The sequence below is a fragment of the Hyperolius riggenbachi genome, chromosome 10 (assembly GCF_040937935.1).
Source record: "Hyperolius riggenbachi isolate aHypRig1 chromosome 10, aHypRig1.pri, whole genome shotgun sequence".
Classification (NCBI taxonomy): Eukaryota; Metazoa; Chordata; class Amphibia; order Anura; family Hyperoliidae; genus Hyperolius; species Hyperolius riggenbachi.
Genome location: NC_090655.1, coordinates 287,142,054 through 287,155,704, shown reverse-complemented (window position 1 = coordinate 287,155,704; position 13,651 = coordinate 287,142,054). Strand labels below are relative to the sequence as shown.

The 13,651-nt window shown below is 48.1% G+C and overlaps 1 protein-coding gene across 1 annotated transcript in view; it reads left to right on the top strand.

Moving 5' to 3' along the window:
- Positions 1–11,112, top strand: part of LOC137535553 (zinc finger protein 271-like) — a 33,555-nt gene extending 22,443 nt beyond the window's left edge. The window contains exon 2 of the mRNA XM_068257385.1: positions 6,171–11,112. Coding sequence (XP_068113486.1) covers positions 6,171–8,038 — 1,868 coding nt within the window. The 3' untranslated portion in view covers positions 8,039–11,112. The remainder of the gene's footprint in view (positions 1–6,170) is intronic.
- The last annotated feature ends 2,539 nt before the right edge of the window (positions 11,113–13,651 follow it).

Here is a 13,651-nt window from a genome sequence, read left to right as displayed (position 1 = left end):
ACTATGCAAGGTCTGATAAGCTGAATAGAGGAACCCGTCACCACTGCACTGTCCTAGCACTATGCAAGGTCTGATAAGCTGAATAGAGGAACCCGACACCACTGCACTGTCCTAGCACTATGCAAGGTCTGATAAGCTGAATAGAGGAACATGTCACCACTGCACTGTCCTAGCACTATGCAAGATCTGATAAGCTGAATAGGGGAACCCGACACCACTGCACTGTCCTAGCACTATGCAAGGTCTGATAAGCTGAATAGAGGAACCCGTCACCACTGCACTGTCCTAGCACTATGCAAGGTCTGATAAGCTAAATAGATGAACCCGTCACCATTGCACTGTCCTAGCACTATGCAAGGTCTGATAAGCTGAATAGAGGAACCCGACACCACTGCACTGTCCTAGCACTATGCAAGGTCTGATAAGCTGAATAGAGGAACCCGACACCACTGCACTGTCCTAGCACTATGCAAAATCTGATAAGCTGAATAGAGGAACCCATCACCACTGCACTGTTCTAGCACTATGCAAGGTCTGATAAGCTGAATAGAGGAACCCGTCACCACTGCACTGTCCTAGCACTAAGCGAGGTCTGATAAGCTGAATAGAGGAACCCGTCACCCCTGCACTGTCCTAGCACTATGCGAGGTCTGATAAGCTGAATAGAGGAACCTGTCACCACTGCACTGTCCTAGCACTATGCAAAGTCTGATAAGCTGAATAGAGGAACCCGTCACCACTGCACTGTCTTAGCACTATGCAAGGTCTGATAAGCTGAATAGAGGAACACATCACCACTGCCCTGTCCTAGCACTATGCAAGGTCTGATAAGCTGATGGATGTCTTTTTTCCTTCTACCCTTATCTACCATTGCTAAGTCTCTTTTAACTCCTGAAGGGCGTCTGAAAAAAACGGATAGTGTTCATATAACACAGAAGGTATTTGTGCTTATTCAGGTTTGAAAGAGCATTTGAGATGTCCCACAATGCACCACTGCTGAATATGTTAATCATCCTTATGTTGACCCTGAAAGCTGAACACACACGCAGATCCGCTGGAATGCAATGATGCGTCAGGTTGTTTTAGCTTTCAGGGACAGCAAAGGGATGATTTGCATATTCTGCAGTGATGCATTGTGTGAGACATCATTTGCTCACTCCAACCTGAATAATCACAAATACCTTCTGTTTTGGGAAGGCAAATTTATGTTCCAGCTCAAATGTGACCGAGCCTGAGAGCTTCTCATGGCAAACTCTGTGTGATGTGATGAATTACAGGGGGTAGAATGCCTGCTATTCACACAGGAGGTACTGAAGGGGGCTCTCACACAGGCACAGAGGAGGCACTGAAATAACTGTGTGGGCGGGTGCAGAGGAGGCACTGAAGGGGACACACAGGAGATGCAGAGGAGGCACTGAAGGGGACACACAGGCACAGAGGAGGCACTGGAGGGGACACACAGGAGAGGCAGAGGAGGCACTGAAGGGGACACAGGAGAGGGAGAGGAGGCAGTGAAGGGGACACACAGGCACAGAGGAGGCACTGGAGGGGACACACAGGAGAGGCAGAGGAGGCACTGAAGGGGACACAGGAGAGGACGAGGAGGCAGTGAAGGGGACACACAGGAGAGGCAGAGGAGGCACTGAAGGGGACACACAGGAGAGGCAGAGGAGGCAGTGAAGGAGAAACACAGGAGAGGCAGAGGAGGCACTGAAGGGGACACACAGGAAAGGCAGAGGGGGCAGTGAAGGGGACACACAGGAGAGGCAGAGGAGGCAGTGAAGGGGACACACAGGAGAGGCAGAGGAGGCACTGGAGGGGACACACAGGAGAGGCAGAGGAGGCAGTGAAGGGGACACACAGGAGAGGCAGAGGAGGCACTGACGGGTACACACAGGAAAAGCAGAGGAGGCAGTGAAGGGGACACACAGGAAAGGCAGAGGAGGCAGTGAAGGGGACACACAGGAGAGGCAGAGGAGGCACTGAAGGGGACACACAGGAGAGGCAGAGGAGGCAGTGAAGGGGGCACACAGGAAAGGCAGAGGAGGCACTGAAGGAGACACATAGGAAAGGCAGAGGAGGCAGTGAAGGGGATACACAGGAGAGGCAGAGGAGGCACTGAAGGGGACATAGGAGAGGCACAGGAGGCAGTGAAGGGGACACACAGGAGAAGAGGAGGCACTGAAGGGGACACACAGGAGAGGAAGAGTAGGCACTGAAGGGGACACACAGGAGAGTTAGAGGAGACACTGAAGGGGACACACAGGAGAGGCAGAGGAGGCAGTGAAGGGGACACACAGGAGAGGCAGAGGAGGCAGTGAAGGGGACACACAGGAGAGGCAGTGAAGGGGACACACAGGAGAGGCAAAGGAGGCAGTGAAGGGGACACACAGGAGAGGCAGTGAAGGGGACACACAGGAGAGGCTGAGGAGGCACTGAAGGGGACATAGGAGAGGCAGAGGAGGCAGTGAAGGGGATACACAGGAGAGGCAGAGGAGGCAGTGAAGGGGACACAGGAGAGGCAGAGGAGGCAGTGAAGGGGACACACAGGAGAGGGAGAGGAGGCAGTGAAGGGGACACACAGGAGATGCAGAGGAGGCAGTGAAGGGGACACACTGGAGAGGCAGAGGAGGCACTGAAGGGGACACACAGGAGAGGCAGAGGAGGCACCGAAGTGGACACACAGGAGAAGAGGAGGCACTGAAGGGGATACACAGGAGAAGCAGAGGAGGCACTGAAGGGGACACACAGGAGAGGAAGAGTAGGCACTGAAGGGGACACACAGGAGAGGCAGAGGAGACACTGAAGGGGACAAACAGGAGAGGCAGAGGAGGCAGTGAAGGGGACACACAGGAGAGGCAGAGGAGGCAGTGAAGGGGACACACAGGAGAGGCAGAGGAGGCAGTGAAGGGGACACAGGAGAGGCAGTGAAGGGGACACACAGGAGAGGCAGAGGAGGCAGTGAAGGGGACACACAGGAGAGGAAGAGGAGGCACTGAAAGGGACACACAGGAGAGGCAGAGGAGGCACTGGAGGGGACACACAGGAGAGGCAGAGGAAGCAGTGAAGGGGACACACAGGAGAGGCAGTGGAGGCAGTGAAGGGGATACACAGGAGAGGCAGAGGAGGCAGTGAAGGGGACACAGGAGAGGCAGAGGAGGCAGTGAAGGGGACACACAGGAGAGGGAGAGGAGGCAGTGAAGGGGACACACAGGAGAGGCAGAGGAGACACTGAAGGGGACACACAGGAGATGCAGAGGAGGCAGTGGAGGGGACACACTGGAGAGGCAGAGGAGGCACTGAAGGGGACACACAGGAGAGGCAGAGGAGGCACCGAAGTGGACACACAGGAGAAGAGGAGGCACTGAAGGGGATACACAGGAGAAGCAGAGGAGGCACTGAAGGGGACACACAGGAGAGGAAGAGTAGGCACTGAAGGGGACACACAGGAGAGGCAGAGGAGACACTGAAGGGGACACACAGGAGAGGCAGAGGAAGCAGTGAAGGGGACACACAGGAGAGGCAGAGGAGGCAGTGAAGGGGACACACAGGAGAGGCAGAGGAGGCAGTGAAGGGGACACAGGAGAGGCAGAGGAGGCAGTGAAGGGGACACACAGGAGAGGCAGAGGAGGCAGTGAAGGGGACACACAGGAGAGGAAGAGGAGGCACTGAAAGGGACACACAGGAGAGGCAGAGGAGGCACTGAAGGGGACATACAGGAGAGGCAGAGGAGGCACTGAAGGGGGAGACACAGGAGAGGCAGAGGAGACAGTGAAGGGGACACACAGGAGAGGCAGAGGAGGCAGTGAAGGGGACACAGGAGAGGCAGAGGAGGCAGTGAAGGGGACACACAGGAGAGGCAGAGGAAGCAGTGAAGGGGACACACAGGAGAGGCAGAGGAGGCAGTGAAGGGGATACACAGGAGAGGCAGAGGAGGCAGTGAAGGGGACACACAGGAGAGGCAGAGGAGGCAGTGAAGGGGACACACAGGAGAGGCAGAGGAGGCAGTGAAGGGGACACACAGGAGAGGCAGAGGAGGCAGTGAAGGGGACACAGGAGAGGCAGTGAAGGGGACACACAGGAGAGGCAGAGGAGGCAGTGAAGGGGACACACAGGAGAGGAAGAGGAGGCACTGAAAGGGACACACAGGAGAGGCAGAGGAGGCACTGGAGGGGACACACAGGAGAGGCAGAGGAAGCAGTGAAGGGGACACACAGGAGAGGCAGTGGAGGCAGTGAAGGGGATACACAGGAGAGGCAGAGGAGGCAGTGAAGGGGACACAGGAGAGGCAGAGGAGGCAGTGAAGGGGACACACAGGAGAGGGAGAGGAGGCAGTGAAGGGGACACACAGGAGAGGCAGAGGAGACACTGAAGGGGACACACAGGAGATGCAGAGGAGGCAGTGGAGGGGACACACTGGAGAGGCAGAGGAGGCACTGAAGGGGACACGCAGGAGAGGCAGAGGAGGCACCGAAGTGGACACACAGGAGAAGAGGAGGCACTGAAGGGGATACACAGGAGAAGCAGAGGAGGCACTGAAGGGGACACACAGGAGAGGAAGAGTAGGCACTGAAGGGGACACACAGGAGAGGCAGAGGAGACACTGAAGGGGACACACAGGAGAGGCAGAGGAGGCAGTGAAGGGGACACACAGGAGAGGCAGAGGAGGCAGTGAAGGGGACTCACAGGAGAGGCAGAGGAGGCAGTGAAGGGGACACAGGAGAGGCAGAGGAGGCAGTGAAGAGGACACACAGGAGAGGCAGAGGAGGCAGTGAAGGGGACACACAGGAGAGGAAGAGGAGGCACTGAAAGGGACACACAGGAGAGGCAGAGGAGGCACTGAAGGGGACATACAGGAGAGGCAGAGGAGGCACTGAAGGGGGAGACACAGGAGAGGCAGAGGAGACAGTGAAGGGGACACACAGGAGAGGCAGAGGAGGCAGTGAAGGGGACACAGGAGAGGCAGAGGAGGCAGTGAAGGGGACACACAGGAGAGGCAGAGGAAGCAGTGAAGGGGACACACAGGAGAGGCAGAGGAGGCAGTGAAGGGGATACACAGGAGAGGCAGAGGAGGCAGTGAAGGGGACACACAGGAGAGGCAGAGGAGGCACTGAGGGGGGACACACAGGAGAGGCAGAGGAGGCGCTGGAAGAGGAAGCACAACTCCATGGACATCATGAATTAATTAAATAAAATTTGGGTCATGACCAGTTTGTAAAAAAGCTGGAGGGGTTTCCCAAGTTTTACAGGGGGGAACAGTGATTTCTAGTCACACCCATTCCCCGCCTCCACTGATCTCCTGTCCAATAGGAGCTGCAGGGTTCAGCTGCTTGGTTTCTTATTAGACAGAAGGATGGGAGGAGAGATACGGCTATACGGTATATATAGGAGTATATATGTATGTACAGTACATCCAGCAACAGAAGTATTAGTGGTTTGGGATCTCCGTGACATAAATGGATAATTCCTCCACCTCGCAGCTCCTATAATTTAGTGTTGTGTAACGTCACAATATCTTTATTTGCACAATTGGGGACAAGAGAGAGATAAAGGGACATTACAAGGGGCATATGAGTGACACGAGGATACAATGGTAATAAGAATGTGTAAGTGACACCACATTGCTCTACAAACATAACACAGATCTCTTGCTATAAGTACATAGAGGTCTGTTGTCACAGGAGTAACACATTGCTGCCATTGTCTCATCAAGCTCTGCAATTTACTGCTTTCCATGTATGGCCAATGCTTTATGTGTAGGGGGGTCAATGAGATGTATTTAACTCTGTAGTTGTATGCAAGTATAATGCAAATTGTATGCAGATAATCACATTTCTCAGGATTTCATTGTTCAAATTTCAAGATACAGAACATGTGCACGCAAAGTTATTGTCATTTGATTGGCCGCCTGTAATGAGCACAACCTTCTGCAGTTCTCTGTCAGGCTGATAACTAGCGATGGTCAGTGACATGCCAATAACTCTGAGATGGTGCAAATTATATTATAATTATATGCAGAGTTATGCAGTTACTGCATCTGGCCCATTTCCAATCTGCATCATCTTTGCATCAACGTGGAATTATCAGCAGCTCACTGACCGTCCCTAATGATAATTGCTCCTCCCCTCCAAATTCTCTAACAGGAAGTGATGATGTTTCTCTATTTGCAGGGCGGAGTCCCGGCATCAGGAACCTCTCAGAGACTCGTCTCTCTGTATCCACAGACTGTACAACGGATGATGATGTCACTGGACAAGAGTCTCCTGCAGATATCCTGGTGACCCCAAATATTCCCCCAGATTCCCCTCACCTGTCTAATCCCGAGGAGCCTCCTACCCAGCACAGCTCTCCCCCTGCTGGAGGGTCTTATTCCTGTTCCACATGTGGGAAATGTTTTATGGGGAAATCCCAGCTTGTCAATCATGAGAGATCTCACAGTGGAGAAAAGCCCTATTCATGTGCTGAGTGTGGGAAATGTTTTAGGGAAAAATCAAAGTTTGTCAGACATGAGAGATCTCACACTGGTGAGAAGCCCTATTCATGTGCTGAGTGTGGGAAATGTTTTGGACAGAAATCACAACTTGTCGGTCATGAGAGATCTCACACTGGTGAGAAGCCCTATTCATGTGCTGAGTGTGGGAAATGTTATGGGGATAAATCAAACTTTGTCAGACATGAGAGATCTCACACTGGTGAGAAGCCCTATTCATGTGCTGAGTGTGGGAAATGTTTTAGGGAAAAATCAAAGTTTGTCAGACATGAGAGATCTCACACTGGTGAGAAGCCCTATTCATGTGCTGAGTGTGGGAAATGTTTTGGACAGAAATCAAACCTTGTCAGACATGAGAGATCTCACACTGGTCAGAAGCCCTATTCATGTGCTGAGTGTGGAAAATGTTTTGGACAGAAATCAGACCTTATCAGTCATGAAAGATCTCACACTGGTCAGAAGCCCTATTCATGTGCTGAGTGTTGGAAATGTTATGGGGATAAATCAAACTTTGTCAGACATGAGAGATCTCACACTGGTGAGAAGCCCTTTTCATGTGCTGAGTGTGGGAAATGTTTTAGGGAAAAATCAAAGTTTGTCAGACATGAGAGATCTCACACTGGTGAGAAGCCCTATTCATGTGCTGAGTGTGGGAAATGTTTTGGACAGAAATCAAACCTTGTCAGACATGAGAGATCTCACACTGGTGAGAAGCCCTATTCATGTGCTGAGTGTGGGAAATGTTTTGGACAGATATCAGACCTTGTCAGACATGAGAGATCTCACACTGGTGAGAAGCCCTATTCATGTGCTGAGTGTGGGAAAGGTTTTGGACAGAAATCAAAACTTGTCAGTCATGAGAGATCTCACACTGGTGAGATGCCCTATTCATGTGCTGAGTGTGGGAAATGTTTTGGATGGAAATCAGACCTTGTCAAACATGAGAGAGCTCACACTGGTGAGAAGCCCTATTCATGTGCTAAGTGTGGGAAATGTTTTGTATGGAAATCACATCTTGTCATACATGAGAGATCTCACACTGGTGAGAAGCCCTATTCATGTGCCGAGTGTGGGAAATGTTTTGGACATAAAGGAAACCTTGTCACACATGAGAGATTTCACACTGGTGAGAAGCCCTATTCATGTGCTGAGTGTGGGAAATTTTTTGGGCGGAATGAACAACTTTTATCACATGAGAGAACTCACACTGGTGAGAAGCCCTATTCATGTGCTGAGTGTGGGAAATGTTTTGGACAGAAATCACATCTTCTCAGTCATGAGAGATGTCACACTGGTGAGAAGCCCTATTCATGTGCTGAGTGTGGGAAATGTTTTAGGGATAAATCAAACCTTGTCAGTCATGAGAGATCTCACACTGGTGAGAAGCCCTATTCATGTGCTGAGTGTGGGAAATGTTTTGGACAGAAATCACATCTTGTCAGTCATGAGAGATGTCACACTGGTGAGAAGCCCTATTCATGTGCTGAGTGTGGGAAATGTTTTGGAGTGAAAGGAAGCCTTATGAGACATGAGAAGTCACACTGGTGAGAAGCCCTATACTGAGTGCAGGAAATGTTTTGACCATAAGTGTTCTTTTCCAATGTTTGTTTTATTTCTTGCAAATCGCAGATGGCAGCATTCTTACACTGAATCCGAGGACTCTTTCATGCTGCTCAGTACATTGGATGGTTTCTGCTCTTTGACTGTCTATATTAAACTCCTTCAGTTCCTCCAGCAGTTGCAGGCGTTTGTAAGCGTTGGTCCCTAGCGTACGTCAGGCATTTTCCAGGTTGTGGCGTTGGCTGGTTATACGCTCTGCTACCATATATTGTGCGTTTGTTGAGAGTTTACTCAGCGTTTAACGGACGTTTTGACAGAAAGCCAAAGGAACCAGGAAGTGACGCTTATATTACAGGAAGTGATGCTTATATTTCAGGAAGTGGCGCTTATATTTCAGGAAGTGATGTTTTACAGGAAGTAGAAACCAGGTAAAAATAAAAAAATGGGGGACGGACTTCCGGTTCTGGCGCCTGTATGGGAGGAAGCAAGTAGCGGAGCTTCGTTAAGCCAGCCAGCCCGCGGCGGTGCAATAACCCATCCACACATGTGAGGATTATATCCCCGGGTGGCCTACAGTCTCCTGCTCACGGAGACATCACTCATGGACCGTTACCTCACTCGCTCTGCCAACACGTGAGGTGATACAGCGCAGCAGACACCACAAGGCAAGATGGCGCCTGGTACAGGAAAGTGCGGCTCCCGTTCTGACTCCCAGGCCTCACAACCCGACTGGGGAGAGGATTCTGATACACCCTCGGGGGACAGTAAGAGAGCCCCACCACCCTTAAACTACAAAGCCCTGGCCAAAGAAATGAAAACTTCTGGCCCCAGATCTAGAAGCTATGGTTGGGAAGGCCGTCTCTAAGTCTCTAACATCCATCACTAAAGAGTTGCAGAAAAACTCCGCTAGACTAGATGACGCAGGTCACCGCATTGAACTATGCGAAGGAGACTTGGATAAAGCATTCAATAAAATAGACTATCTTATGAAACAAAATGCTATTTCTCATGATCGCATTGAGGACTTGGAGAATAGATCAAGGCGTAATAATCTCCGTGTAGTGGGCCTGCCCGAGAACATCCGCCCTGACACGCTTCCTGAGCTCTGTGAGTCTACTCTCCCCAGCCATTATCTTTGGAGGGGGACTTTAAAGTGGAAAGAGCCCATAGAGCAGGCCCACCTAAGCTGGAATCCCCCAAAGCCACTCCACGGCTTGTCATGGTGCGCTACTTGGACTATAACACAGCCAAGATCATCAGAGCTTTCCAATCTCTGAATCAACCACTCCTCCACCAAGATAAACCTATCAGGTTGTTCAGTGATTATTCTTATGAAGTATCCCAGAGACGCCATGCCTTCACTAAAGCCTGCTCTCTTTTGGCTCTAAGAAACAACAAGTTTTCTTTCCTATATCCTGCCACACTTAAAATAATAGAGGATGATGAGAAATTTCGCATCGTCAAAAACCCCAAGGAAGCTGATACCTACCTCCTGGCTCCATTCTCCTCTCCCAACCGCAAAGCTGCCTCTCCCGCTCCATCTTCAAGAGATGATCCTGCGTGACTCTTTTCACATATGTTGGTCTAATCCTCCTGCTGCGGCCTGTGCCTTCTCTGGCTTCGGATGCAAAGCTGCTTTGGAGCTACAGGGAAGAAGTGAAGTCCATGCTTCTTTGTTTTTTCATAGTTTGTTATTTTTTGATTTTGGGAAGTTGGATTTGCTCCCCCCAACTATACCCCACCGATCTCCGTCACTTAGCGCCTTCCTTTTCTGGAATGGATCACTACCAAACTGTTGGAGCATACGTTTTTTCTGGTTCTCCTACTTTTGTTTTTTGATTGCTCTCTCTGGGGTCTATCGTTCTCAATGCATGTATAATAATGTCATTTGCTATACATATCTCTCTGTTTCTTCAGGTTTTGGCACTGCTCGCCACCATACACTCCTTCCTTGAAGTACCTGTATTATGAAAGTGGTTTCATGGAATGTTAAAGGTCTGAGGTCTCCGGTAAAACGAGCACAAGTTTTAAGACATCTTAAGCATATCAATGCTGATATTGCTCTTTTACAGGAGACACACCTAGGGGCTCAAGAAATGCAATTTATGAACAAAAAATGGGTTTTCTAAATGCATTGGCTCTCCAGCGATCAATAAAAAAGCTGGAGTTCTCATTCTAATCAGCAAAAAAAATGAATGCTACGGTGTATCACATCTTCAATGACAATGAGGGTAGATGTGTGGTGATCAGAATCAACTTGCCTGATCACCCTTTAACAATATTTAACCTATATGGTCCCCATGAAGGGAAAAATAATGATTTCAAACATATCCCTTCTCATATGCTATCTATCAATCCTCAACAACTGTTAGTAGGGGGAGAGTTTAATGATGTTGTGCACATACTTGAGGATAGGAAGTTTAATACCTCCAAAATCGCTGCAGACTCGGTTAAGCCCCCTGCTTTGTCTGAATTTGCTACCTCTTTATCCTTACAAGACACTTGGAGATCTCTTCATCCTTATGATAGAGAGTATTTCTTCTACTCCTCCCCACATGAATCATTCTCTAGGATAGACTATCTTCTTCTAACTGCTTCACTATGCTCCAGATTGGAGTCGGCTGAAATCCTGGATCTTGTCATATCCGACCACTCCCCTATATCCATAAACCTTTTAGACCAGACACCCAGAGGATCTGACTATGTCAGGCGATTCCCCTCTCATTTATACAGCGATGAAGCATTTCATTCCCTACTCCAATCATGGTGGTTTGAATACAAAGAAAATAACTCTCCACATCAGAAAGACCCCCATCTGTTCTGGGACACTGGCAAGGCTGTGCTCAGAGGCTGGATATTAGCCCACACCAGCTCTAAGGAACGCTTAATGTTTCATAAATATAACCAGCAATTACAACTCACTAGAAAGGCTTACACACAATACAAACAACCCCCCTCCTCTCATCTTAGATCCCAATGGCTGAAAGCTAAATCTTTCACAGATAAGTGGATGAAAATGAGAGAAGCTTTCACCAAACCAGATCAGGCCCTTCAATTTTTCACATTTGGTAACAAAGCCGGGAGGAAACTTCTGGCTACTCTAGCAAAAGGTAGATTCACCCCCCCCCCCCCCCCTCCTATCTCAATGCTTCAGAATGACCGTGGGGAACTTCTACATCATCCCAAAGATATAAATGACATTTTCTCTAAATTCTTCGGGGAGATTTAGTCTTCTCCTACCCCCTGTGATGAAAACAACAGTTTATCATGGTTAGAAAGAGTCCCACTGAAGACTCTTAGCCAAGATGAGCTAGAAGATCTCACCGCCCCGGTCACAGCCTCAGAGATCACTTCTGTCATTAACAACTTATCAAATAACAAAGCGCCAGGACCTGATGGCCTATCCTCTGTATGCTATAAAATCCTCCTTAAAGACATATCCCCTACCCTAGTGGACGTATATGAGAAGATCCTAAGAGAAAGCCAATTTCTATCTTCAGCCAATGAAACTTATATCAAACTGATCTTCAAGAACAACAAGGACCCCACCAAAGCCGAATCCTACCGCCCTGTATCCCTTATAAACCAGGACCTTAAACTCCTAACAAAGCTAATGGCTAACAGACTAGCCCCATATATGCCCAAACTCATTCACCCCAACCAAGTTGGTTTCACACACGAGCGATCAGCAGTTTCCAATATCAGGAAACTACTCACCATCCTTGAACAAGTCAAAGCTTACCCTACAACATACCAAAAAAGTGCAGTCCTAGTCGAAACGGCGTCCTCCCGTCAAACAACGTTAACCTAAGCTGGTAACGTTCTTTCTTTATTTTTTTTTATTTTTTTAATTAAATAATAATTTAATATTCCAGAAAAACATGGAACAATGCAGAACAGAATATATACACAAGATTACAAAAAAACAAAGTAAAAAAAAGTTACAAAAGTAAGAGTTACAAAGATAACACACACGGATATTTGCGTAAACATAAACGGGGGAAAAAAGAATGTTACCAGCTTAGGTTAGAACGTTGTTTGACAGGAGGACGCCGTTTCGACCAGGAGTCGCGATCATCCCTAGCTATTCGCTACCTCCGAGAGAAGATGATCACTAGGTATCTGCCTCTGCTTTTTATACTCTGAAGTGTCCCCTGGGGCATTTAATGTCCAGCCCCCAGGAACTACTGCAATTTCCCTGTTTGTGACATCACCGAACGCTTGTCATAATCTTGAGAACAACAAGTATCCTGTTGACACTTACAGATTTCAAAGCAATTCCTTTTCCAGCCCACTATTCAGACATAATTCAATTTCCACAGGTCTAGTCCATACATAACGCGCGTCATATCCTTTCCTGTGATATGCCACTTCAAACCCTTCCTTGTCTCAGTTTTCAGACCATCAAAAAGGTCTTCCTCCACCTTCCAGCAGGCTTGCCAGATGTAAATTCTAGAGTTTTTTGTTAGCCTTTGAAGTTCCCTGACTCTGTCCGGATTTGTATAATGGGACAATGGGGCTTCTAATTAGCTCCCTGCCCCCAGAGGAACTGAGGGTAATTGTATTCCACACTGTCATACAGACAAGTACAGCTTCCCCAAAGCCAGATGACTACCCATACATACGCATCTGAAGTACATAGCAGACAGGAAAATGAAAATATTATCCTTACATCATAAGCACCACAATATATTCCTGACACCTAGGAATTGGTTATTCAGTTTAATCTGCATTATGTAATCATTTTGTTCTGTCTAATGACAAGCTTCAAATGCTTCCTGGTTTCTATTTTTCATGCTTACTGTATGTTTAAAATCCCAAATAAACATGTTTAGGGGAAAAAAAAGGGGGGGGGGGGGGGGTGTAGAGGTTAATTTTAGAAAACAAGGGTGTTACATGTAAATTTGGGGCGGCATCTTTTGGGAATATTTTATTTGTGGGTGTTGCAATCTAAGGCTGAATGATTTTTGGTTTTAAACTGAAAATCGTGATCAGGGGTAGGACGATCTTCAGATCATCAAAGCTGCAGTTATGTGGTGGTTTTCACTGCCGCTGGTACCTGCTCTGCTCCCGGGTCTCTCTTCCTCAGTTGTGTATAATAGGAGAACAGAGGCACCAAAAGGATAAAATATGCTAAAAATGTTACAACGTTAGAGAGGCAGTGGTGGACGCACCATCCCCAAACAGACACCAAAGCTGTCGATTAACCTCTTCACCTCAAACGGTTTTTCCTCTCAAAAAACCAGAGCAGTTTTCACCTGTCAGCGCTCCTTCCATTCATTTACCTATAACTTTATTACTACTTCTTACAGCGAAACAATCTATATCTTGTTTTTTTTGCCACTGTATAGGCTTTCTTTGGGGGGGTACTTTTTACTAAGAATTATTTTCTTCTAACTCAGTTTTAATAAGAATAATAAGAAAACAATTAAAAAAAAAACATTATTTCTCAGTTTTCAGCCATTATATTTTCAAAATAAAACATGCTACCATAATTAAAACCCACACATTTTATTGTCCCATCTGTATCGGTTATTGCAACGTTTAAAATTTTTCCCTAGTACAATGTATGGTGCCAATATTTCATTTGGAAATAAAGGT